Below are 27,169 nucleotides of genomic sequence, written 5' to 3' on the forward strand. Positions count from 1 at the left end.
AATTACTTCTCAGTAGGGTATCTTTTCCTTTTAGAAATACCTTTTTTTTTTTTAATAGTCTTTAAATATATTCTTTAAAAAGATACTAACAGCTGGGGCGCCTGGGTGTCTCAGTCGGTTGAAGCGCCTGACTTTGGCTCAGGTCATGATGTCACTGTTGGTGAGTTCAAGCCCCCTCAGAGCCTGCTTCAGATCCACTGTCCCTCAGATCCTCTGTCCCCCTCCCTCTCTGCCCCTCCTCAGCTTGCACTCTCTCTCAAAAAAAAAAAAAAAAAAACTAAAAAAATAATAACCACTAAAATTTTATAATTAATGCAACTCCTTTTATTTCAAAAATCTTCATTGTGGTAGGCCATAAGTGCAATAAATTTATAAGCTGCTTTCCCAAACTAAGACCTTTATCTTTCTATATTTAGAAGTCTCTATATCTAAACACATTGTAGTTCTATCACTGCTTTTAGGCCCTCCAATTTATTATGGAAAAAAAGAAAAGAGAGAGAGAGACGGTATTTATCAGCGAAACTCCTTTGTGCATGATACTTAATGCATTTTTATTTTTCAGTTGTCTTTTTTTCTAGTTCCCAACAAAAATAAATAAACATTAACAATATCTTGTAAAGTAGCTATATTCTCCTTCAATATCTTAAGTTACACAATTATCAAAGCTGATATTGAACACAAACAAATTGATACAATTCAGTACTCTGATAAAATCCATTGTCAAATAAGTTAAACTGCATGCAATACAACTTTATGGTCCATAGCCTCTTCAATATAAACTGCATACCAAAATGGCTCTTCAAACTTAAAAAGTGCAATTACAGAGTGCAAAAACAGCAAAGAGGAAAAATACACTATCTTACACTTAACCTCATCCAGTTTGAATAACGGGTATGCTTTAGACAAAATTACTCTTTTGCTAGAACAGTAAAAAAGTACACTGCTTATGCAAGTTGTTACTCCCCTTCTCCCATGTGCATAAGAATAGAAAAAAAATCAGAAAATATTGAGCAGCCAGTTCAACACATTTTTTCCCTCCAAAGTCTACAGAGTGGATATAGGAGCAAAAATGACCACGTGGATCAGACATGAGCTTTTAAAAATCAGATTATTGAATTCAACAGAAATTAGAAACTGATACATATATCTCTAGCATGAAAATTGGTTTGATGCCTGACAGCACGTATTCTCAGTACTTTGGAGATATATAGAGAAATATGTATCGTGAGAAAGCTGTAAAGCAAGAAAGATAGACGAAACATGAGCCCAAATCTTTCCATTGTTGGAAATTTGAGCTGATGACAATCATCGTCGATACCTGCTCAGCATCGTCCTCATTAAAACAATTACTTCTGACATATTGTCACCCGCAAAAAGCAATCTGGGTCGCATCCTTTCATTATTTAATATACATTTATAAACAAAGATTTAACTTTTATAGGGGTTAGTTTTTTAAGCATTCGTAAGCAAAGATTAAAAACACCCCCAAACTACTTACAATTTGTTACTTAGTAAGGACTGAGACGTTTAAGATAAACCAATATAACCCTCTTTGGTAAGCAAAATAAGTGAATTGCTATTGATATCTTGGTAAGTCAGTACATTTTCTTTGACACCGACAAGATCACTTAGAGTAAGCAGGCTTCATTTACATCTAGTAGGCGTCAGTAACAATGTGTAGGACTTAAAATGTATTCTTACACAGCACTTTTGATTTCAGCTATATTAAAAGGGAAATGGAAATATCCTTTTAGGTCTAAAAGTTTTATTTCTTTTTTTTAATGTTTATGTATTTATTTTGAGAGAAAGAGAGAGAGAGTAGGGGAGAGTTGGAGAGAGAGAAAGAGAGAGAGAAGCCCAAGGCGACTCCAGAGTAAGGCTCAAACTCACAAACCACGAATGAGATCGTGACCCAAGCGGAAATCAAGAGTCAGACTAACCAACTTAGCCCCCCAAGGTGCCCCTTATTTTATTTCTCTTTATCTTGTGTTTAAGTTTTTTGTGCTGTTGAATGGGCAACAAATGACTACAATTCTATGAATGAGCTCATGTGTCCATGTGTATTTGCATATGAATTTGTATATTACATAATATGCATATATATATGTTTGCTTATATATATGCATATTTTATGCACACATGCACGCGCGCGCACACACACACACACACGTGTTTTTCCTCTAATAGTGAGGGACCAGATCCAACACTTTAGAAAAGAGTCATGCGAGAGCACCATGGTACAAATAAAGGGATACATATGGCGGCAAGTCCTGGCACCTAGCACTTCAGAAGTCAGCTGTTGTTTATTTTCTCTTTGTTGCCCTAGCACCTGCCAGGAAAAAAGGTGAACAAAGAGGAGACCCTCCCTAACAAGGTGTGTGATCCTGAGGGACTCTACCCAAAGGTCTAGTATTCCAAGAGGCAGTGTCCCCTGAGACCTGGAGGTGTTGACAGCTGTGGTTCCTCACGCGGTTGCCCCCAAGTACCCTTAGTAACGCAACGAGACCATGGGCTCAAGCACAGGAGGAATCTTCATCTTTTCCAAAAAAATAAACAAAGACAGCAAGCAGGGCCCTGGTTTCACCTCAGTGTCCAAAAGAAGGCATGGTTAAGTCTCTAAATTTTAAAAGTTTTCCAATGAATTTGTTCATTTGGGAAAATACACTATGGTCTATATTTCTTATTGTTTTCCACTTCCTACATCAGGATATGATTTTACACATTTAATCTTAAATTCTAGAAGGAGCTACTTACTGCATTGTTTTAAATTAAAACTCTGTTGCATAGAAGATGAAATAACCATATTTTCCATCTTTAAACATACTGTCTTAGACTTTAAAATAATGATTAGTCCATCAAATTTTGGACTATGATTTAATCTTAGAATTCTTGGGGCGCCTGGGTGGCTCAGTCGGTTAGATGCCTGACTTCAGCTCAGGTCATGATCTCGTGGTTTGTGAGTTCGAGCCCCACATCGGGCTCTGGGCTGACGGCTCGAAGCCTGGAGCCTGCTTGGGATTCTGTGTCTCCCTCTCTCTCTGCCCCTCCCCCACTCACGCTCTGTCTCTCTCTCCTTCAAAACTAAACATTAAAAAAAAATAAAAAAAAAATCTTAGAATTCTTAATTAAAGTCCCTATGAAAACAAATACTTTTAAAAAGAAGCCCAAATTTTGGCTTCAAGTGTGGATTTTTTTTTAAATTTTCTCATGAACATATGTTTCTCAAGAAATATCGTGAAGCTAGAAAACACCTACTATTTACATAAAAGATGGCATAAAATGAAGTTGTCAATTCCTTTAATGCAAGAAGAAACTGAAGCTGAGTGACTCGTGTCCACAGTTGTGAGCTGGCAGAGGGCACTGTCCTCTTGCCCTCCAGGCCAGTCACCATGGAATCAGAGCTGAGGGTAGGGACAGAAGGATACAGCCCTCCTGGGTCTACTTCGTTCCCTGCGTGTAGTGCTTAGCACATGATATAGACTCGCTTCTCCCCAATTCCCATTGCATTAGTGTTTTAATACATGACACAGTGGTGCCATGACATACATCAAACTGTGATACAGTCAAATCAATTATCGCTCATGTGAGGAGTAGGAAAATATTCATTCGATTTGACCATATACATTTAGGCTTCACAGGAATCTGTCATTTGCTGACCCTTCCTGAGTGATGAACTGGACATCGCTCACTCCTAAGCATTGTGTAGCTGGCAAATGAGCTTTGAAGCTAAAGCATTTGGCCCAGGAAATTATTTCTTACAAAAATAGGACTTCTTTCTATATTATATATTTTGTATACATTATACATTAGCAAATAGTCTGTCAAAAATAAAACAAAAATAAAAAACTTTTCCAAGTATATTAAAAATGCACCATTGTTGACTTAACACATGATCCAACATAAATATTATTAATAAAATAGGAATATTAACATAATCAGGCACGCTGCGCATCCCTGCCCGTAGCTGGACGGCAGCACTCAGACTTGTGGCAATGCTGGATCCCCTGACGTCACCCTTTCGTATTCCTTCTTTGGTTCTTTACTCTTTTGATTTCTGTACCTAGAAATATTCAGAAATTGAAACTGTTAGCACTGTAGTTAACAGTGAGAAGAACAAAGTGTGCTAACAAAACAAACCAACATATGGACTCAAAAGAAACATCAGCACAGTGTTTCCAAAGTCACAAAAGTCAACAGATTTAGGTTGGGCAAGAGAAAAAAAAAAACAATTTGGGGAGGAAATGGTGAAACACAGTTAAAGGACTCTTCAGAGGTTTTAACATGTCCTGAAAATTACAAAATTCCAGGAAAGCATGTGACCATATTTAAGCCTGGGTGTTTTATTCTCTGTCTCTCTTTCTCTTTCTCATTTCTGTTTCTTTCCCTTCTTTCTCTCAATCTCTCCCTCTGTCTTTCCTTCCTTCTTTTTTCTTCCTTCCTTCCTTCTTTGCTTCCCTCCCTCCCTCCCTTCCCTTTCTTCTTTTTCCCTTCCCTTCCCTCCCCTCCCTTCCTTTCTCCTTCCTTCCTTCCTTCCTTCCTTCCTTGGTTCTTTCGTTCCTTCCTTCCTTCTAGAAAACTAGTATGTGAATACCATACTACATCATTATATTCTATCCATCACGTTGATACAATGTTATCACCAAAAGCAATTAGAATAACTTCTTATTATTTATCAAGCACTAATTAGTGGCTGACAATGCCCTAAGTGCTATACATTCATTACTCATTCTATTCTCACATTCTCACATTGCCATTATCATCCTCATTTTATAGATGATGACAGTGAAGTACAAATGGGTTACATACGGTCAAGTTCTGCCAGCTAGGATTCAGAATCTTCATTCATTCATTCGTTTGTTCAAGCTATCCTCCTAATATTTTGAATTCATTTTCTACCCATTTCGGAGATGAGGCATGTAGCCTTGAGGAAACTGCGCGTTTATGCTTAGTGGAGGAATACAATTTGAAAGCTTTTGTTTAGACACAGACACAGTTCTGCCACTTGCCAACTATATGAGCTGAGGCATGTCAAATGACCTCTCTAGGTCTCACTTCCCCAATCTTTATAAAGGAAAGGATTGTAGTCAAAGATCTTTTAGGGGTATTTCAGTTTCAGTAGTGTTCAGTTCTGTGATCATAACTAATTAGGAAGGCGTTTTAATTTGATGAATACTTAGAATCAATCATGGGCAAAATAAATTTAATCTTATAAAAGTAGCACACTTTCCGACCTTCACAAGTAGAAGCACATTGCTTTCAGCAAACAAATAAAATGACATCCACTCAAATCTTCACTGAAAAATTTGTACCAGCTCCAAAATAAGAAGGATTTCATGGAGACAGTTCAAGGCAGCTGTTATTAACTAATTCACACTGTTCCCAGACCCTGGTCTTAAACCCTAAAACACAACCAACAGTCTGATACACTGTCAGTAATTTCAAAACTCATTGTATTTTTTTTTCTCAGTGATCAGCCTCTGTCAGTATAGTATTATACAACAGGGTGGGGTGTCACTGTTCTGGGAGACGGGAAAAAGTAACCTCTTAACAACTGTCTGGAAATTCCTGTCTACAGGTCTGCCTTAAACTTTAAAATCCTAAGCCTCTAGGGTTATTAATTTACAAAGCACATGCTTTATGAAATACAAAATTTAACCTAATAATTCAATACAAATGGTTAAACATAACATTGACATCATGCCTTATGGTTTCTTTAACATGCATGATAATACTCAATGCTGAAAATGGTCCTGTCATTAATGTAGAAGATTTCTATCTGTATATTATAGAAGAAAGAACTGATACTCTAAGCTTGGCTTGTACAGCTTATAGAGACAATAAATAGCAGAGCTAATATTAGAGTCAAATCCATACGATCTGCCACTGAAACTTCTTTTTTGTAAATATCATCAGTGGGGGCGCCTGAGTGGCTCAGTTGGTTAAGCCTCGAACTTTGGCTCAGGTCATGATCTCACAGCTTGTGACTTCTAGACCCACAACGGGCTCTGTGCTGACAGCCCAGAGCCTGAAGCCTGCTTCCAATTCTGTGTCTCCAACTCTCTCCGCCCCTCCCCCCCTTAGAAATAAATGTTTTAAAAAATTAAAAAAAATACGTATCATCTGTGCAGAGTCCATCGTATCCCTCTAAATAACACTTTGTCCATAGTCTTACCCAGTTTTTTAGCCTGCATTGTATAAACATAATACGTAGAAGCAGAGTGCAGAAACCACCGGCTTACCATCTGCAGAAGTAGTATATAGAACCGGCAACGATGACGAGAAACAAGAAAACGAGAATCACAGTCAAAGCGACATATTCTTTGCTCAAGGGCTGTTGGACGGTTAAAAAGAAGTGCTCGCAGCGGACCCCAGTGTAACCCACTTCACACCTACAGGAACATGAGAGAGAAAGATCGGTTATTTAAAAAAGAAATTATCATTAAGAATTCGTTTTGTAAGGAGTCGTCTCACACTGTGATACAGGAAACCGAGAAGGTTGCTGACAGCTGTAAACAGGAATTCAAAGACTGGCCTCAGAGCGGGGCCCACATTGATATCAGAGCTCCACACAGCTCTCAGCTTAACTGTGGTGCTAAGTGACAGGCTGGCCCAGCTGCCAGGATGGCTGACAACCCACAAGGGGGTTTGGAAAGTTTTTGTAGGGTGGAGGTGCATTTTGTCTTAATCAGTTCAATCAATCCTTAAAACAGGGGCTGATGCAGAAGTCCAGTGGAAAGACTAAAAGCAGAACCACCTTCATGGTCTATGAGAAGGAGGCATCAAAGCCTACCCGACTCTGTACCCTGGAAATATCGGTACAATTTGAGAGCTACTGTTTCTTCCAGAACTTAAAAAAAAACATGCTTAATAACGTTACTAATAGCACATATAACTGCATGCTAATAGTATGTATAAACTACAGCCCCTGGAAACACATCAACTTCAAACAATTTAAAAAAAAAGAGTATATGTCTAAAAAACACTTTTTTTTTTTTTTTTTGCGTATTACCTGCAATAATTTTCACTCATGTCCACCAGGTAGATGCACTGTCCATGCAAACAGAAGCCATTCATGTCAGAGCCACACTTTGTTATTGAGACTTGAGCCACACGTGGATTGTCTTCTGTCTGAACTGTGAAGGAAATGAAAAGTTGGATATATTCCGCTGCCTTCTTCGAAGCATGCATCACCCTTTCATATAGTCATTGCTGAGCTACTGTAGCAAAGCAGGGCAGATACTAATCAGTCGAGGAGACTTTTCAGGATTAAGTCCCTCTAGTTATCACAGTTCCTAGGCCAGTAAACAAACATTTGACCCCTAAGGAGAAGGACCAACAGACTAAACAAACAAAATAAGACTTAGGCATTTAATTCACAAAGGATAATCTTGAAGGATAGAAAAGGAAAGTTTACGACACACAAAAATCATTACCCTCCAAAGTTATTCACTTAACCCAAGTGTGTCTGATGTTTTTCAAATCTCAAGATAATTCTGCAGTTCATTACTCCAAAAGCAACTGCAAACTGAAACCACTAATTAGTTCAAGAGAGCAAAGTTTTATAGTGGGTTTTCTTTATTTTATTTATTAACTAACTCACACTGTTCCCATACCCTGGCCCTAACCCTAAAACACAGCCAACAGGCTGATATACTATCAGTAGTTTCAAAACTCATTGTATTTTTTTTCTCAGTAATCAGCCTCTGTCAATACAGTATTGTACGACAGGGTGGGGTGTGAGTGTTTTGGGGGACTGCAAAAAAGTCAAAGATCTTTTAGGAAGGCATGTTTTGGTGTATATTCCCAAATTTTTGAGGGTACCATCAAAGAAATCAACCAAAGCCTCCCCAACATCTGTAACCATGAGAACTGAACTAGACAAATTTTGACTTCCAAATACCCGGGGCTGGGCAAACACAACAGTGAAAATAGAAGCCTTTTTAGAAGTAGTGTTGCAACCTGTATGTAAAATTCATTTTAGGATTTTTAGTTACTGAAATGTGAGGGATGCTTATGAAATAATCAAACAATAGCATCCTGATTGTAATACTCCTGCTGAAAGAAATAAACAAACAAACAATAACAAAAAAAGGGAGGGAGGCAGACCAAACTTCTGAAGAGTCCAGTGATGAAGGAAGAAAAGAGAACAGAAATACTAATCCAAAGGAATGCATATGTCCCAATGTTGATAGCAGGGCTATCTACAATCGCCAAACTATGGAAACAGCCCAAGTGTCCATTGACTGATGAATGGATAAAGATGCGGCATACACACACACACACACACACACACACACACACACACACTGGAGTGTTACTCAGCCATAAAAAAGAATGAAATCTTGCCATTTGCAACAACATGGACGGAGCTAGAGGCTATCATGCTAAGTGAAGAAAGTCAGTCAGAGAAAGACAAGTACCATACGAATTCACTCATATGTGGGATTTAAGAAACAAAACAAATGAGCAAAGGGAAAAAAGAGAGAGAGAGAGAGAGGCAAACCAAGAAACAGACTCTTTATACAGAACGAACTGATAGGAGGTGGGTGGGGGATGGGCAAAATAGGTGGTGGGGATTAAGAAGGGCACTTGTGATGAGCACTGAGTGTTATAGGGAAGTATTGAATCACTATATTGTACACCTGAAACTGATCTTACACTGTATGTCCACTAACTGAAATTTAAATAGAAACTTAAAAAAAAAAAAACCTAAATAGTGGAGGCATAACAAAAAGGAGGGTAAGAGAGAAGGTAAAATTGTTGTGGGAAATACCCTGGTTCCTCAGGATAACCTTCGACTCAATATTCAGACTGAGTCTAAAGTAGAGCTCTCTTGAACCACATCCAGAGTCCTCAGGGGTCCCCGAGGAAAATAGACTATGTGTGACTTCTCTCTGTGTTCCTATGCCTATGCACAGTGTTTGGCATGTATTAAGTACTCCATAAATATTTTCTGAATGAACGTTGTAACTGAAAGAAAGGACATCATTTGTTCCTTTTACAAAAAATAACAACAAAATATATTGATTATCTACTGTGTACCAGGTTAAATTTGCCTACTTTGCCTGGGATCTAATCTCTAGCAATGGTTTCACAGCAAAGTTCTAGGGAATGGCCAAAGGGCATCTGAGTTTCCTTGTCCTATCTCTTTAAGATCCACTCATTCTAGAGAACTAGATGCCCACTCCCTCCCACCAGTTATTCTTTTATATCGTTTTTCCAGATCTAGTTCATAAATAAGGTGCTAAAAAAATTATCAGTATTATTATTTAAAAGTTTATTTATTTTTGAGAGAGAGGGAGAACACAAGTGAAGGACGGACAGAGAGAGAGGGTGAGAGAGAATCCCAAGCAGGCTCAGTGCTGTCAGCACAGAGCCCGACTCAGGGCTGGATCCCATGAACCAGGCGATCATGACCTGAGCTGAAACCAAGAGTCAGACGCTCAAGTGACTGAGCCACTCAGCCCCCCCCCTCCCCACAATTATTTTGTTAACACAGAAGCTGTTCCTCTCCCCTTTCTCTACACTGTCACATATTCATAGTCTTTGAGTTCATTTCTGTTAAGAATGTGTGACCGTCCGGGGCAGCACTGGCAAAGCCGGACTCACCTAAAGCTGTACAGTTATCTTCGGATTCTCCTGGGATGCATGAAGGAATCACGGTGGTGCCGAAAACTGCTTGGAGAAGATGGCAACCTAATAACGGGGGGAATCCAAATATATAAACAGTGCTTCAAAAAAAGAAACCCTGATCACAGTTTCATGTAACCACACTACTTACAGCATTGTTTTAATGATTTCAAGAATTTGATCCATTGAAACCATAAAAGAAACTGATTTGTAAAAACAGGAAATAATTGAAAATCAATGAGCCCCCAGCTCTCGGACTAGGGGTAAAAACCTTGGCATGACATTCCTAATTTCAGATTTGCCCTGTTCCCAGGGTCAAAGACCTGATTTTGAAATGTGATTTCCTAGAAGCTTAGCAACAGAAATTGTAGAGACTTTCCACTATTTTGCTCCATGATGTGTTTGGAGCAATGCTCCAAGATAGAGCTTATTACACACACGCACGCACACACACACACACACACACACACACACACAAAGGCTTAACTGACAATCAGTTTCTATTTACAGTAACAACTAAACAGGACTCTCAACCATGTATATGTTCCTTTGTTGATTTAAGTGCCCAGCTTACTGTTTGCATTGTATTATGCACAAAAGTAGATTTTAATTAATAAAATGTAATCTAAGTAAAGTCAGAATATATCTTATCTAACGTGGGAGCAAACAAACACGCTAGATGAAGCACTGAGCCCTAGAATCCAGTTTCTGTCAGCCCAGTAAAAGTTTGAACAAGGCATTTCATTGTGTGTCCCCACTTGATAGGCCAATGTTGGAAAACAGGCTCCGGAATGACTTAAGTAGTTTCTGAATTCCATATAAAGTGTAAGAAGAGTCCTTTCCATTGCACAGATGTTTACTGAAGAGGGTTTAGCTGCTTCTGTTTAGGAGTCGGGCATTTGCGCTTCACCCCTCTTTCTAGGCTAGACGAGTAACTTATATAATAAATACTAATGGTGGTGATGCAGTTGTGGATAGCAGTTAACATTTCTTGAGCATGTACTATATGCAGGCGTGGCTCTTGTCCTCTTTATCTATATTATCTCATTTAATCCACCCAGTGACTCTTTGAAGAAGCTACTACTGTTATCCCCACTAAGCATATGATAAAACTGAGACTTAAGGAGTTTAAGTAACTTTCCCAAGGGTACATAGCAATGTTGTTAATGGGCCACATTATAGAACCTGGAAAGGGGCAATAATACAGACATCACACAGACAAACCAGGGTAAATATGATTGAAGCAGAGTATTTTAATGCTGTAGGGAGGCAACCAAGTGTGATGGAAAGGCAATCCTGGGGGAAAACTTGGGTTATGTGATTTTGGACAAATTAATTAGTTTCTCTGGCTCTAGATTTCCCCCACCTTACAGAGTTTGGGGGTGAATTAAATTAAATGATCTTTTTCCAAAATGCCTAACACACCAGACACTCCCACAAATGTTCCAGGATACTCAGGGTCTAGCCTCTAGTTTTAGCAGTATGTGTGCGTAGTGCCCTCTCCTGGTCTATAACAAGATTACAAATCTCTTTGTAATTTGATATTTTAAAGTATGATTTAATCCAAGTAATAAAAGATTTTATCTTATTTTTTTTCTCGATCAGAGGAGACATGGATATGTTAAACATACTGCATATTATTGCTAAAAACTACATTACACATCTGCATCATAGCTTCTAATTTCATAAGTTTCAAACTAGACCCTTAGAACAATCCTATGAAGTAGTTAGTAGCCCCCCCAAATTTAACATCAGGGAAGTTAAATTAAATGTCTTGTCCAAGACCGATTACATAGTGAGCGTAGAAAATAAGAGTTGGAATCTATGTTTGGACAGCAAGTCTCATAATCTTCCAATGATTTGACAATGCCTTTTTTGAAAAGTTTAGAACTATCTCCTTCCCACCCCATACTTCTCCTACAATATAAATAACTGCTTCAGTTGCTCATAAAGGAAAAAAAAATCATCTTTCTTAAATAACAAAAAAGAAATCCTAAAGTCTGGATTTCATTGTCATTTGAACAGAGATAGAAAAAGATAATTTGTTCCACACAGCTTTTTTTTTTTTTTAATATTTATTTTTGGGAGAGAGAGAGAGAGAGAGAGAGAGAGAATGTACCGCGAGGGAGGAGCAGAGAGAGAGAATGTACCGCGAGGGAGGAGCAGAGAGAGAGGGGGACAGAGGATCCAAATGGGCTCTGTGCTGAGGGGCTGGAACTCAGGATCCCTGAGATCATGACCTGAGCTGAAGTCAGACGTTTAACCGACTGAACCACCCAGGTGCCCCTCTCTATATATCTTTTTATGAAGAATGAGCCATCAACCAGGCCAGCTTTGTTCCACTTCTCGATATAATTTGCCCATGCATTTTCCTATGGCAGAATTAAACCCTTTAACTTATACAGTCCGCTCAACACAAACAGGAGCTCTAGCTGTGTGTTTTTACATTCTTGGTGCCGGTCTTCCTCCATGCTTCTTTATCTGAGGAAGGCTTTGGAGAAAACGTTACCAGTGCTCCTACCAAGAATTTCGCCCGTCAGCCCCATCCACCGTGCAAACACACATTGGAAGCTCATTTCTCTATCCTTTGTGGAAATCAGAAACTAGCCTTTCCTGTTTGGATCTGCTTACACCTGCAATCTGCAACTATTATAGAATTCAGCTAATTGTTTTGGGGTGTTGCTTCTTAGTCTTTTTTTTTTTTTTTTAAGGTTTTTAGTAGTTGTTAGTTTTTCCACTGTTGGAAACTTTGTTCCACCTGGTCAGGCCACAGGTGACATATTTGTCTTTGTGAATTAAAGAATGTTCAGTGCAGGGTGTGTCTCCACAAAAACTGGGCTCTGGTAACCTGTGACGCTCCCTTGGACATCGTCCATTGCTCAGGATGGTTTCTGCGAGACTAGCTCTCGCTGCATGAATTGAACATCCGGGTCTTTTACAGATGGCCTGGTAAATAATTTTAAATGCTTTCCTCAAATGAAAGACTGCAGCTCCATCATGGATGTACATAGCCAATAAAATAGCAAAATTGGTTCTAAAGCTGTGTCCCTCTGCATAGCTCTGTTTCTTTAAAAGAATGATTCTCGAGCTTCTGTCAAGTTCGTCTTTGCTCCAGGCCCTTGCAAACTCGAATAGGTGGAGCTGATCAAAATATTTAAAAAGGGAACCCGTGGAGAATTCTGAAATCCACCACCTTGTCACCCTTAGGAAACACTACTCATTAAAGTCAGACAGGGAAGGAATAGACGCTAAAGTCATATACATACATTTCCTTAATCGTACAGGTTTATTCCCTGCCTTTAGTGTTATTTGAACAATGATGGTCTATGATTCTATTGCAAATATTGTATTTGAGTTTTTGATTTTTGACCATGGGTCTCTGCTAAGAAAATAATTCACTAGGATATTAAGGATTTTGGATAGTGTCAGTGTGTCCAGAAAACAGATCTGGTGACAAGCCGTACGTCGGTAACTGAAGTATAGAGGAACTGCGTGCAAGGTGGGATGGGGCAGACTATCTGTAAACTCAAAACGGGCTCTTGGCACTCTGTTTCAAGAAATGCAATAAAAGTCAAATTTCCATCAGAGGCTATTATTTCTGTCAAATTTCCCAAATGAGTTTTAGGAATTTGATGCACACCTGCTCCTCTCTGTACCTTCACCTTTCAGAGATTGTGTTTCAATGAAATCTCGAAGGTGCCAGCAGGAAGTGGTGTAGGTGATTCACAGGATACAAATCACCTCTACTCGGTGAGTCAGGGCCGAGCCCACATCCTTACACAATATTGGGGCACCGTGCGTGGGAGAAGAAGTTTGAGGATCATTATCTGAATGGGGGTAGCACGAAATGCCATGGGCCCTGAGGCGCTAAGAAGTGCTTGCCCAACAGTCAGGAGGAACGCCAGATGTAGAAAATGTCTTTCTTACTGCATGGGGTTTCCTTCACTTTGCTTCCTTACGGCTACACCGAGGGGCTCAATTAGAAGGAGGCTGGGATTTGGGGATTGGCTGACCAAGCCGATACTGCAAAGTCAAGGGCAATTCTCCAGGAGAAAATGGCTTTCCTGAATAGCAATGAAGCAAAGAAAAATGACCCCAAATAAAATGAGGTAGGTTACAGAATGAAAGAAATCATCTTATTTTCCCAATTTAACCTTTCAGAATATTTAGACCAGAACGGTAAACTCATAATGAATCATGATATTTGCCCATCCCAAGCAGGTATCAAAATCCGCTTTGTTCACGCTTTTGGTGTGGTCACGTGCCTACCCTGCTCACGGACTGTTAGTTTTGTACCTTCTTCCATGGCAGTCTATAATTTTAGAATTTGTAACATAGTAGGCTTGTTAGGTCTTGTATAATTTCAAAGAGTGAATATGCTTTCACCATTTCCAGATGCCTTGTTGTTTAAAATTAAAATTTACTATTAGATAAGGTGTGGCTTCACCTTGGCTAAAATAACTCTAAACTCTTTATCATGTCAGATCCCAAAAAGAACTCTGTCAGTATTTTTGAACATAGTCTCCTTCCCAGAGAACTACATGAAAAGAGAGAGAGACAGAGAGAATATAAACCTTGCCTTTTTCCAGAAATCATTCTCTTCCTACAGCTTTTCAGTGCTAGGCTCATAACTAAGCTTCATTAAAAAATAAATGTAGGGGTGCCTGGGTGGCTCAATCGGTTGGGCATCCGACTCCAGCTCAGGTCATGATCTCACCATTCATGAGTTGAGCCCTGCGTTGGGCTCTGTGCTGACAGCTCAGAGCTTGGAGCCTGCTTCAGATCTGTGTCTCCCTCTCTCTCTGCCCCTCCCCTGCTCTCACTCTATCTTTCTCAAAAATAAATAAACATAAAAAAATAATAAATGTAAAAACCAACTATAAAGGGCGCCTGGGTGGCTCAGTCGGTTAAGCGTCCAACTTCGGCTCAGGTCATGATCTCGCGGTCTGTGAGTTCGAGCCCCGCGTCGGGCTCTGTGCTGACAGCTCAGAGTCTGGAGCCTGTTTCAGATTCTGTGTCTCCCTCTCTCTCTGACCCTCCCCCGTTCATGCTCTGTCTCTTTCTGTCTCAAAAATAAATAAAAACGTTAAAAAAAAATTACAAAAAAACAACAACTATAACTGTTCAAATAAACAGGATGAAACCAGAAGTTGCTATATAATAACAAGTTACAAATAAGTATTTTTTTAAGTTTATTTATGAGAGAGAGAGAGAGAGAGAGAGGAGGGGAGAAAGGGAAGAGAGAAAGAATCCTAAGTAGGCTCCATGCTGTCAGCACAGAGCTCAATGTGGGGTTCAATGTCATGAACTGTGAGATCATGACCCAAGCTGAAACCAAGAGTCAGGAACTTAACCGACTGAGCCACCCAGGAGCCCCAAATTAGTATTTCTTTTAATTTTGAGTCTTAAAAGGTCGACATAGGATCTTCCTTGCCAAATGGCAAGAAAAGATTTATTAGGCCATGCTTTTTAATTCATAGGCATGAAATAACACTCTTCAATTCTAGTAGTAATTCCTAAATCATACTTCAATGTACTCATATATTTTAGTCATTATACAATACCGTACTTAAAGCTATTCAATTGAGAAGCAGTGAGTTAAAATGTGAAGGTATAGTTTACTTCACCCTAAAAATGGATTTAAAGATGAATATCTTATTCACAATGGAAGTGTTCTCATAATGCAGGAGAATGCATATCAACTCTTGTGGAAAAGGTACAATTTATACTAACCTGGGTGTTTGGAATTTTTTGATGAAGAGGTCTAAATGTGGGACGCATTCCTTAAAAGCCAAAGTTTCATCTCTAGAGTATTTCACATCTCCTATTGAAACTATTTTTTTTCTTTAAGTTGTTACGTGGGAAGTATTTTTATGACCCTGTCTGCCTCTACTCCCTTTCATCTTACTTCTCACACCTATCCCTACTGATCCAATTCAGAAATGTAAATTACTATCACATTACTGTCTCAGAAGAAAGACCTCGGAAAGGAACAACAGTCTGTACTCTATAACTGTTCGCCATGAGCCTTCTTTTCATTACGGCCATATTATGGCTTGAAGCTTTGAATGCTTAACGGTGTTTTTAGAAGCACATTGGCTATCATATCATTCATTCTTTATAGATGCCTACTGCCAAAGATGAATTTGCCAAAAAACAGAGTTTTAATAAATGACCATCAAGAAAGAAAGGAGAGAACAAATACATAAAAGGTAATTTTTTTTTAATTTTTTTTTCAACGTTTATTTATTTTTGGGACAGAGAGAGACAGAGCATGAACGGGGGAGGGGCAGAGAGAGAGGGAGACACAGAATCGGAAACAGGCTCCAGACTCTGAGCCATCAGCCCAGAGCCCGACGCGGGGCTCGAACTCACGGACCGCGAGATCGTGACCTGGCTGAAGTCGGATGCTTAACCGACTGCGCCACCCAGGCGCCCCAGTAATTTTTAAAGCCTCAAAGTTAATTATACTTCATGCACAGGAACTGTGTAATGTAAGCAGCACATAGAAGCTGCTAAGAAATTTTATTTTGTGAAAATACATTTTTTTTTTTGTTGTTAACTTGGGGGACTTCAGTGAAAAGCCCATTTGCATCGGTAGTGTGATAGGAAGGGTGGAAAGGGCTTAGTTATACTCTATAAATGGAAAAAGCAGGGGGTAGCTTACTTACTTTTAGTAACCATATATGTCAAATTCCATAAATATTGAGATTTTTCTCTATGCAAGAGATTGGACAAAATGCTGACAGGAAAATTAATGCAAAAGACATAGTTTCTGTCCTCAACAGAGTTAATAGGCTAGAGACCTGGCGGGGAGAAGCAAAGAGAGAAGTGAGAGGTGATGCCAAGTTCCTGAAAATACCAAGGATGGTGATGCCATTAAAAGAGTAGAAAACATAGGCAGGGCAACAGTTTGTGGTGGCATTTGCAGCTAGGGGGCATGAAGGGGGGACAGAATGAATAAAGGAATTTGAGATCGTATTTCATATATTACCTGTTTTTATTTATGAGGCATTTGGGAATATACTTCTTTTTTTAAAGTTTATTTATTTTGAAAGAGAGAGAGAGAGAGAGGGAGGGAGAGGGAACACGAGCAAGAGAGGGGCAGAGAGAGAGAGAGATTGAGAATCCAAGCTGGCTCCACACTGTCAGCACAGAGCCCAAACCCATGACCCACAAGATCATGACCTGAGCCAAAGAGTCAGAGTCTGATACTCAACTGACTGAGCCACCCATGTGCCCTGGGAATATAGTTCTTAGATAAAAGAATAAGAATGGATTTGTGGAGTCTATTTGAAAGTCATATGTGGAAATACGACCTTTAAAGGCATAGGAGTGATTCAGACGTTCCAAGGCAAATCACATGGAATGGAAAATAATAGCACTTTGGGAAATGGGTGATGAGGAATGGATAGAAATGGCCAAGAAAACTGGAGAAAAAAAGTAAGTTCAGTGTTGTGGGATCCAAGAGAGCACTGAGTTTTAAAAGGAGGCATGGGGTGGTCCGCAACACAGTGATTGTAGAAAGTCATTCATTATGATGAATGGCTCCATCGTAAATAAGATTCACCTTTATTCAAGGCAACTGGTGCTAAATCAGCAATAAAAATTGCTAACTGGATTTTTTTTTTTAAACACTAGCATCGATTTTGTATTTGCACCTACCATTAATGTTAATTTTACTTGTCTTGGCAACTCGAGCACTAATTCAAACTGTGAATTATGAGTGGCAATGTGTTATAGCAATGGAAAATACATTAAGCTTGTGGTTCTCAACCTGGAGTAATATTGTCACCTGGGGAACATTTGGCAATGTCTGGAGACATTGTTGTCACAACTGCGTAGGTGCTACTGACATCTAGTGGGTAGAGACCAGAGTTGCTGCTCAACTCCCTGCAAGGCACAGGAGAGCCCACAACAAAGAATTAGCTAGTCCATAATGTAAATAGAGCCAAGGCTGAAAAAAAAAAACCCTGCACTAGACCTGTTAGGTATGGAGTCCACCTCTAGCTCAGATAATACTTTTATCCCACTGTAGCTCCTGCAACTGAGTTTCCTTATCTCTGAAAACAGAGACCTAAGGAGTAGAGTGGACTGGGGAGGGGGTGGGGGGAGATGGAACTTTTAGATTACTCTAAGGTTCCTTTCATTTCTAAAACAATACCTCTCTTTCTCTTACTAACTATCCATCATCCAGTCATATACTGCTCAGTCCCTCTCTCTTGTTCTCCCTCTCTCTCTCTCTCTCTCTCTCATACACACACACACACACACACACACACACACACACACAGTGCAGATATACTTAAATTTTATTAGGTATACCGTCAGTGAACACAGACTATATTAAGTGTTAGAAATGAGAAAAATAGGGAAGAAAAAGTACTAAACTTTATTATTAAACACACTGAATTTTCAAAAACTATTGCATAGTCTCCAAATATTTTGCTTCTCAGACACATTTTCAAAAGACAGCTTCGAGTTCGACACATAGTGACGAGAACTTTGAATAAAGTACCATCCTAATCGTCCATCCAACAAACCTGTACTGAGTGTTGAAAATAAGTCAGTCATGAAGTGGATGGTCAAAGAGGAACACGGTACCAGTAAGGCGACTTGGGGCTGACACAGACTTACAATGGGACTTAAAAAGGGCAGGACCCAGGATGGGCGTGGTGCAAAGGAGGCAGAGGTAGGTTGCACATTTATTTTGGAGTAGTGGGAGAAAGGAGGAGGGGGGTAACTGAGAAGGTTTGATACTTCTCTCCAGTCTTTTTTTTTTTAAGTTCATTTATTTTGCGAGAGAAAGAGAGAATATGAGCGAGGGAGGGACAGAGAGAGGGGGAGAGAGAGAATTCCAAGCACACTCCGTGCCACCAGCATGGAGCCCGACATGGCACACGAACCATGAGATCATGACCTGAGCCCAAATCAAGAGCTGGAGGCTTAACGGACTGAGCTTCCCAGGTGCCCCACTTCTCTTCAGTCTTAAAAGGTGAGTAAAGCTTTCGCCAAAAAGGAAGTGTGAGCTGGGGCACAGTAGAGGGCACAGCATATTCAAGCATGGAACCTTACACACTGGGTTACTCACTTCTTTTTAAGTCTGTTTTCTCCCTTGAAAACTGGGAATATTAATACATTTCCCAGCCTAAAGGGAGTTATTGTAAGGATGCAACGAGGCTTTTTCTAAGAAAGCACTTGATGATGGTGATAATGGTGATAACAGCTCTAATTTTAAAAGTGCTTTTTATTATTTTATAATATCATCAGAGTAATTAGATTTGTATACAATTACCTGACAACATAGCTGCTATGATCTCCATTTTACAGATGAGAAAACTGAGGCTCAGAGAGGAATAAATCTTTCTGAAAGTATGAAATAAAGGAACAAGGGTATGGAAACTGTCTTCCATACACAATGTCTCTTGACTCAAAACTATAATGTTTGACATATGTAAACATGTGTGTGTTTATATATAAGTATGAGAGGGGGGCTTTTTCCCCTCCTTGGGGGAAAGTTATATTTATATTCAGGAGATATATATATATACACATATATATGTGTGTGTGTGTATACATATATATATATCAGAATATATATCAGATATATATATCAGATATATATCATATATATAACATATATATATATTTATATCAGATATATATATATCAGAATATAACTCAGTTATATTCAGGAGGAGTTATATTTAACTCACTTTTATGCCTCAAATTTAAAATTCAGGATTTTGGGGCGCCTGGGTGGCTCAGTCGGTTGAGCGTCCGACTTGGGCTCAGGTCATTATCTCGCAGTCTGTGAGTTCGAGCCCCGCGTCGGGCTCTGTGCTGACAGCTCAGAGCCTGGAGCCTGCTTCATTCGGATTCTGTGTCTCCCTCTCTCTCTCTCTCTGCCCCTCCCCCGCTCATGCTGTCTTCTCTCTCTCTCTCTCTCTCTCTGTCAAAAATAAATAAACATTAAAAAAAATTTTTTTTTAATTCAGGATTTTGCCCTAAGAAATTAAGGGTTAACATTTTTTTTTTCATGACAATTATCAAAGCATCTTGTATACTGTCAATAGTAGCCTGGTTAACGAAATCATGACTTTAACCTAGAATGTCACTGAATCTTCATTGGCCCTATCATTAGACACCCAATTTTACATAAACCGTATCACCAGAGGACACGCAGTCTGTTACGTTACTTCATTTTTTGCAAAGGTTCCAGAATTGCCATGCCAAGGTGATGGCTGCGAGGATCATTCTCCCTAAGAATCCGTCCTATTACAGCTTTGGGGAATCTTCCCATTCTCGTCCAAAGCAATGGTCCCCACGGCAGTTGCAGCCATATTACTTAGACAATTTGCGTAGGCCAATACCCAGAGCGAAGACTGACAGGTGTGGAAACCACACCTTCACTTCCAGTCTCTGTGAAGGGGATTTCTTACATGTCATTTGCATCTCTCAGCTTATCATGAACTAGGAAATGGAAGATTCTTGGGCAAAAAATGGACAGAAGGCATTCAAGTTCATTTTTTCCAAAACGACTTGGTGCGTATTGTACTTTTTTCTTCCAAGGAAGTGTGTTTATTTTCTCACTGTTGGCAGAGATGTGCTATAGATTAGATTAGATTCCATCTTAGTTCCTTATTGGTATTATGTTAAATTCACTAGAATATAAAAAGATACCGGGAATGAAAAAAGGCATAAGTACGCTTCTCCTTACCTATACGTCTAGGTACATGCAGAAATAAGGCCTCAGTTGATTGGTATAACGACTCCTTGGGAATAAAAGTCATTTCCTAGAAATTGCGTTCATTAAAAATGCTGAATGCCGGGTAAGTAAAAATTCAACATATTTTAGCACCGCTTAAGAAAACAGTGACATGTTTTCTGGGCTTGATTTTGAGTGACACCTTACAGATACCATCTTTGTACATATGCTTGTCCCGATAACGGATTCTAAGCCTTGGGGCAGCCTCCAGACTACTCTGAAACATCTTTATTAGAACCTGTGATTTTTATTATGCTCCTGATGATCCTGAGACCCTCTGGCTCCTCCCACATCGCTCCCGAAAGACCATGCCATTGACTATCATCTCTAAGTCCTTGTAAGGTATTTGACTTCACTTAGGGTTAGTCTCTTCATTTGTCACAGGGCTAATCACACCTACCTCACAGAGTGATTTTAAGGAATAAATGAGATGATTGTGCATGAAGCACTCAACACGCAAAGTGGTTAGCTCACAGCTAGCATTTGGTAACTGTCCGTATCTTTCCCAACTCCCGGATTTGGGCCCCGGTGCTGAACCACACACCCCAATTACCCAAATTGTTTATATGGTAAGATGATGGAGGAAGGCAGACAGGTGATGCCAATACTCAGGCAGTTCATAAACTCTCAGGTCAACAGGAAAGATCCGAGACGAGCCAAAGTCTCACTGAGACGCGTGCTGCTTATATTTTCAGGAAAGAATGCTTATTCTGCTCAATTCTCTGTCGTTGTGCAGTGAAGTAGGACTAAACCATCTTAGAGATGGCATTCGGGAACATGCTCAAAAGCGCATCTGGGTATCAGTGAAAATGCTGGATTTTAGATTAAGAGCCTTTCTAAACATTAGCTGCAGAACTCAAGATAAAAATTTCTCCTCTTTGTTCTGGGCCAATCACAAGATTAGAAATGATAGTTCAGCTCTAAAACGGCAGATTACTTATAAATGTGTTATCTAGTTTGGGGAATCTCAACCATGTACTTAGTATTGAGTAAGCTAAAAGTGCTGACAAATCCAGGTGTGACCTTCCTCAGTTGAGCCCTGCTTTTCTACAGGAACTTGGGTCACACTTTCCCGGTATATAAAGCAAGAACATCAATATCAAATACTTATAAAATTTAAAAGTAACCAATTGATTGTATGAATGTGTAGCAGTTTAAATCTGCACGTGTTGGAGGCAGAGGATGAAACTGAAGGCATCTATATTTTTTCCACAGTCATACACATACTTTCCACCAAAAAAAGCAGGAACAAAATATTTGCTGAAGTCTGAACTAATCTTTGGAAGAACAGGCATTTGGGAAAAGTATTTCTAGGTAATCTTTCATTGGGGGTGGGAGTCCATTTCAAAAATACCAGGTGGCCTTGTCTTTTGTTACATATGCTTTAGAATAAGACTACCGGACTTGCATACCTGATTAGAGTATAGAGATATGACAGAGAACTTCAAACAGGAACTTTCCTAGTGGCAGAGAAATATCTAAACAAACTGGGAAAACAGAAACTGACCTAGCTCATTTGGAAATGGGCTTGGCGGCTGATGAAATAGGTGAACTATAATTAAGTAATGCAATAAAGGAGTTAAACACTTTCATGACAACAAAAACACACACAACACACTCTCTAGGTGGGTAGTCACCAGGTTATTCATAGGCTCTTGCTGTCTCAAATTAGAATATTCAATGAGTGGCCCAGAACAGACACTTGCATTGTTCCCAGGCAGCCCTACAGGTGGAAAGAAAAAAAAGCACGGAGCCTTTCTGACCTCTAGGTTCATTTCTAGCTCTAGGAAGACAGTCCCCTTTCCAATTGTATTTTTTTCACAGACCCTTCAAAGCAAAGATAGCCAAGCCAAATCATTTACTGAGAATCTTCTAGCAAATCACTCTTAGCACAGTTTTGGCAGAAACCACAGACCCAGTTTCTACTTCAGTTCCTAAACTTGTACAAGTAACTTCTAACTATGCATAGTATGCATGTCATTAGGTCTCCCAAGCCCTGAGATAAGGCGTGTCGAAATAATAATTTAACTGTCACATCCTGCATAGGTAGAGTTAATTTGTTAGGGGAATTTGCCCCATTGCAACCCCAGAAGGAATGTGCGGCTGGCAACTTTTATTTCCTTATTAAGGTTTTCCTATACACCTCCAAATCCCTCTTGAAATTTAAGGAACCAGAGAGAAACGATATATTCTTTTTCAAACCAGAAAGTTTACAAAGGATCCCCTTCTCCCCCCCCCCCCCCCCCATCCGCAAGAACTAAATCATCTCAAATAGACAGGCATCCAACTCATCAATTTCAGGCTATGGGGTGCAATAAACAGCACGAGAAAATTGCCTGACCGGTCTCCCGCGGTGCAGGCTGGGGGACTTAGGGGTCCAAGGGCTGGAAACAGCTCCAGGACCCGCCCATGTCCCTCCAGCTTCTCGGACGCCAGACCACGTTTTAATTCCGTGGCGCCTGGAGCTCCAGCAAAGCTGCCACCTGCGTGCACCAGGGCCCCCGTGAACAACCAGACACGACAGAGAAAACCGAGGGCGAGACCGGAGGAAAAGCGCTTCTCTCCAAAAGGTCTCTTTTGCCCGGGTCCGGTCTCTACTCCCGCCCTTTGACCCGGTCCCCACCCGCCCCCCTCCAACAAGAAAGAACAGAACTTGAAATGTTAACAGTGCTTTCCCGGCCTCTGGATTTCCAGAACCGGCAACGTTTCTAAAGAAAGAAACAAAACCTTTGCAACGTAGTCTGTGGCCTGTTAGCGAGCTGCATTAATTCAGGCATAACATTTGTGGCAATGGTTAATTCATCGATGAAAGGCATTTGTAACACCGATACCCCCCTTTCCCATCCCACCCCAATCGGTCCCCGGCTTGAGGACAAGACGGACTCGCGGAACCGCAGACGTCATTGTAAACGGGGTGCACTTCACCCTGGGGGCAGAGGGGAGGGGCGAGCTCCGGGCTTCAGCGAGCCCCGCGGAGGGGAGGCGCGGGCGGGGTCTTACCCAGGCACAGCAGCAGCGCGGGGACGCGGCCCGCGCGTCGCGCCTGCATTGTCCTTCCCGCCGGGAGCAGGGAGCGGCGGCGCGGGCGCTCGGGTAGGGCAGCGGGCGGCGGCGCGGGGAGAGCGCGGGGCTGCGGCTGGAGCGCGTCGGGGAGCCCGGAGCGATCGCGCCACGGCCGCGTCCCTCTGCCACCCGGTCTGTCCGGCAAGTGAGCTCAACCGGCCGGCGCTGCCACCTTTATAGTTGTGGGGAGGGCCCTCGGGCCGGAGGACACACTAGCGGGGTGAGGTAGAAAGAGTCCAGAGTTTCATAACAGGTCCGGGGGAGGAGCGGCCGGAGACTGTCCGGATGTCATCCTGTCATCCTCCCTTTCTGAGCACCTGAGAGTGCTTGAGGAATAAAAAAAAAAAAAAAAAAAAAATGCCCTTCTGCTTAGCCGGGGACTACTCCCCAAACTTTTCCATCCCCATCTCCGACCTCTGCGGGAGGAGGTGGGGAGCGTGGACCAGATGGATCGGTTTGCTCGGTGGGGTCACCTGCCCAGGAGCGGGTGGTGTTAGCCGCTTGGGTGACAGGCCTAACTTGAATCAAAGTCAGTCTTCCAGCCAGGGCTGGCATTGGTCCAGCGTGCGCTTTTGGAGAGCCGCGCGTGCCAGTGAGTGACTTGTGGGCATCCTTGAGGTTTGTCAGTGGCTCAAGAGTCCTCCTGGCCTGTATTCGCCACTGCCCGGAAGCGCCTTTCGTGTCCCCACTCTCCTTCCCTGCAGCTCCGCTTCCAGCGTGGTGCCGGCATTTACAGCTTCCAAGTCTAGTCATGAACAGAAACCCTAAATTATCCGATCTCTGTCCAGTTTGCTGTCCATCAGGCTGCCGCTTTTGATTTTGCTTCAGCAGATTGCGCCTTAATCCTCTCACTTCCCTCTACAAACTCTTTGCGTGAGCCACAGACCTGCCGCAGTGTGGACCAAACCAGTCTTTTCAAACTCGGCTTCCCGCTGGTATACCAGACAAATTGTCTCAGCTCTGCTGGGCTGCAAAACTCTCCTCCTGCCTCTGCTGATGGGGTCACAGTTTGGGGCAATGACGGCCTTTTACTGGAGCTGGCCAAGTCCTTCTCATCTTGCTGTTTCTCCAGAAGGGCCTGGACTTCTTGAGCCTCTGGGGATCTCTTTTCGCTCTGATCTCTTACAGCTTGTATTGTTTTTCTTTCCCCGGAGGTTCATAGAATTCTAGATCTCATACTTCACACGTGGTGAAACTACTTCGTGTTGGGTTTTTGGTTTGTTTTCTTGTTTGTGAGTCTTATGTTTAGATCTGTATGAATACATAAATTGTCTTACTTTTCCTTGTATTTCCCTGTAGGGCATAACAAGTGAGTCAATTTAGCGGTGATGAAAACATATTTGAATAGAAAATGGAATCTGCTGGATGGTGAGAGCCCCTTACCTTTCTACGTTTTTTTTGTTCTCTTGTTGTTCCTTTCCTTTTTTGTTTTGTTTGTTTGTTTGTTTTGACTTTTTTCTTCCTCACCCCAAGGGGTGCCTGGTAAGGTCCAGAACTCTCCTGTTGGCAACAACTACTTCATCCCCCAGGAACGAAGCTCACGGGTCTTGCATTTAGGCTGTCTGCATGTGAATCCCTGGACAAGTTCTTTAATCTCCTTCAGTTTCCTCATATGTAAAACAAGGATAATAATAGTATCTAACTCATAGGAAGATAATGAAAGTGCTTCCCACAGTGCCTAGCACAGAGTTCACATGTGTTAAAAATACGTATGATTGCACGTAAATACTGATGCATAGGATGATAGTACTTGGACAGTATTCATGACTTGAATTAATGAACAGTAGGATAGAGATAGGATTTGGGGTTCCTAAGTCTAGCTTCTGAATCTACCAAGAAACGAGCAGTAAGTGACCTCTCACTTAACTGGTCTTTGGTAAAAGAACTCGTGGAACCAAGAAAGATGATCCTGGCAATGCGTTAGTTTTATGGAGCGTTGAGAGCGATCCCAAGTTCGGTAAATTAGAATTTGGAAAAGGGACCACTGGCTACATAATGCCTTTTAAAGTTTTCCACCTGGTCTCTGGAAAAGAAATAGCTCTAGTGTCTAAAAAACTAGAGCAAAAGTTGAAAGAATGGGGTGTCACCTGGAAATGTTTCCTTATTCTGCACATAGATGCTGTCAGATACTTGCAAGGAGTGACAGGAAGAGGAATTTTATTAGTCCTGATTAATGTCCTGTTTCATCAAATACAGTGTTGCGCTTTGTGCTCAAAAGAAGGATGGGGTGGGAACGGTTGGGGAGAATGGGGTCATGCTGCAACAGTCAACTCTATGGCATTGACACGTGGGGAGGAATTTTTTCACTTTGTAGCTGATGCCTTGCAAGCATGAGATATCATCGTGAAAAAATCCCTGTGCTTATCCCAAAATTTTCCATGGCAGCGTGCTCTTCTCTGCGCTGATTTCACACGGCGTGAAGAAATCTCTTCTTTATTGCTTCTATGTTTACTCAATTTTCTAGCCATTAGTTTTTGAGAATGACTCCGTCATGACACATCAGGGAATATCTGCCACTGCCTCCGCAAAACAGTCTTCTTCTTCTTTTTTTTTTTTAAATAATTGGGAACAATTTTCATTAATCGTTCATTTAAATATATATACATGGTATGAAGTACAATCATGATTCCTCTTAAAGGCACAAGACATATTTGAAGATGGAACAGTTTGGGAAGACAATACGCAAGTCATAGGGAGTTTTTTAGCTAGGAGGTTACTTACATCAGGTCAGCAATTCTCAGTCTGAGAGTCCTCGTGATTGTTTTTCCAAGGGGTTGGTAAATCTAAATAACATCTATAGACTAAATATATAATATATCTATCTAAAGCTGTTTTAATGTATTGAGGTTCTATTGTGATTTTTAAAATACATTCATTTTAAATTGATCCTGAGTTCAAGGTGGCTTGATGCCATATGTTTTTCAGTTGACACATAACAATCATGTAACTGCCATCAGGCAGGGAATATGTTACAATAATAATGTCTGTACATGAGAAGGGGATCCTTTTAGAAGAAGTGAGGACATCTGGACTGGCATATACATACAGGCCCAAACTGGTATGAGGACTGCAGACTGCAGCCAGGGCGAGTCCTGGGCCCAAACAGAGAGCCAAACGTCTGGCCTCAGACACGAACTTGGAAAATTCGCAATTCTTTGATCTCTCGCTTTTTCCTTCAAGTTAGGGCTCTCTGGGACTGCAACTGGCACTTGTTTATTATGAGATCACTGCTTCTCAACTAAGGATACCTACTCTGGTGAATTAGCTTTTATATAACACAGGATGTTTGAAGTTGTTTATTAGCTAGTCCTTTGCAAGAACCACTGGGATGGGACGGTATCGGATTGCTTTTCTACAGGGAAGGCATTGACAAGTACAGGAAAGTGTCCAAGGTCTGATTGTTAAGTTTAATATTTAAAATTTGAGACATCGAACATGAATTCTGTTCTGTCGGATGCCAACTTTTGGAAAAACTGATTTTCTTCTAAACTTAATCATCTGGGGCCTTTTTAACAAGTTCCATTTAAATGAAGAATTTATGTTTTTTAATGATAAGTATTTAAATATATGTTTAAATTAAATAATATAAAGTACAGAAAAAGCACAAATTTCCAAGCAAAATTCTGGACTCCCTATTTCCCCATAACCTTCACAAGACAGTGACTGCTTTGCTTTTCTCCTTAACCAAAAATCAACGGACTACAGTGC

The 27,169-nt window shown here is 40.8% G+C and overlaps 1 protein-coding gene across 1 annotated transcript; it reads right to left on the reverse strand.

Annotated features, from left to right (window-relative positions):
- Positions 1 to 526: 526 nt before the first annotated feature.
- EREG (epiregulin) lies at positions 527 to 23,757 on the reverse strand. The gene is made up of 5 exons (XM_086704848.1): positions 23,399 to 23,757; positions 9,610 to 9,696; positions 7,010 to 7,133; positions 6,240 to 6,389; positions 527 to 4,060 (listed from the first exon to the last, which is right to left on the reverse strand). The coding sequence occupies exons 1-5, from the start codon at positions 23,445 to 23,447 to the stop codon at positions 3,979 to 3,981; spliced, it is 492 nt and encodes a 163-aa protein (XP_086560974.1). The 5' UTR covers positions 23,448 to 23,757; the 3' UTR covers positions 527 to 3,978.
- Positions 23,758 to 27,169: the final 3,412 nt, after the last annotated feature.

The sequence above is a fragment of the Puma concolor genome, chromosome B1, assembly GCF_028749965.1.
Source record: "Puma concolor isolate L17-30 chromosome B1, mPumCon1.1.hap2, whole genome shotgun sequence".
NCBI lineage: Eukaryota > Metazoa > Chordata > Mammalia > Carnivora > Felidae > Puma > Puma concolor.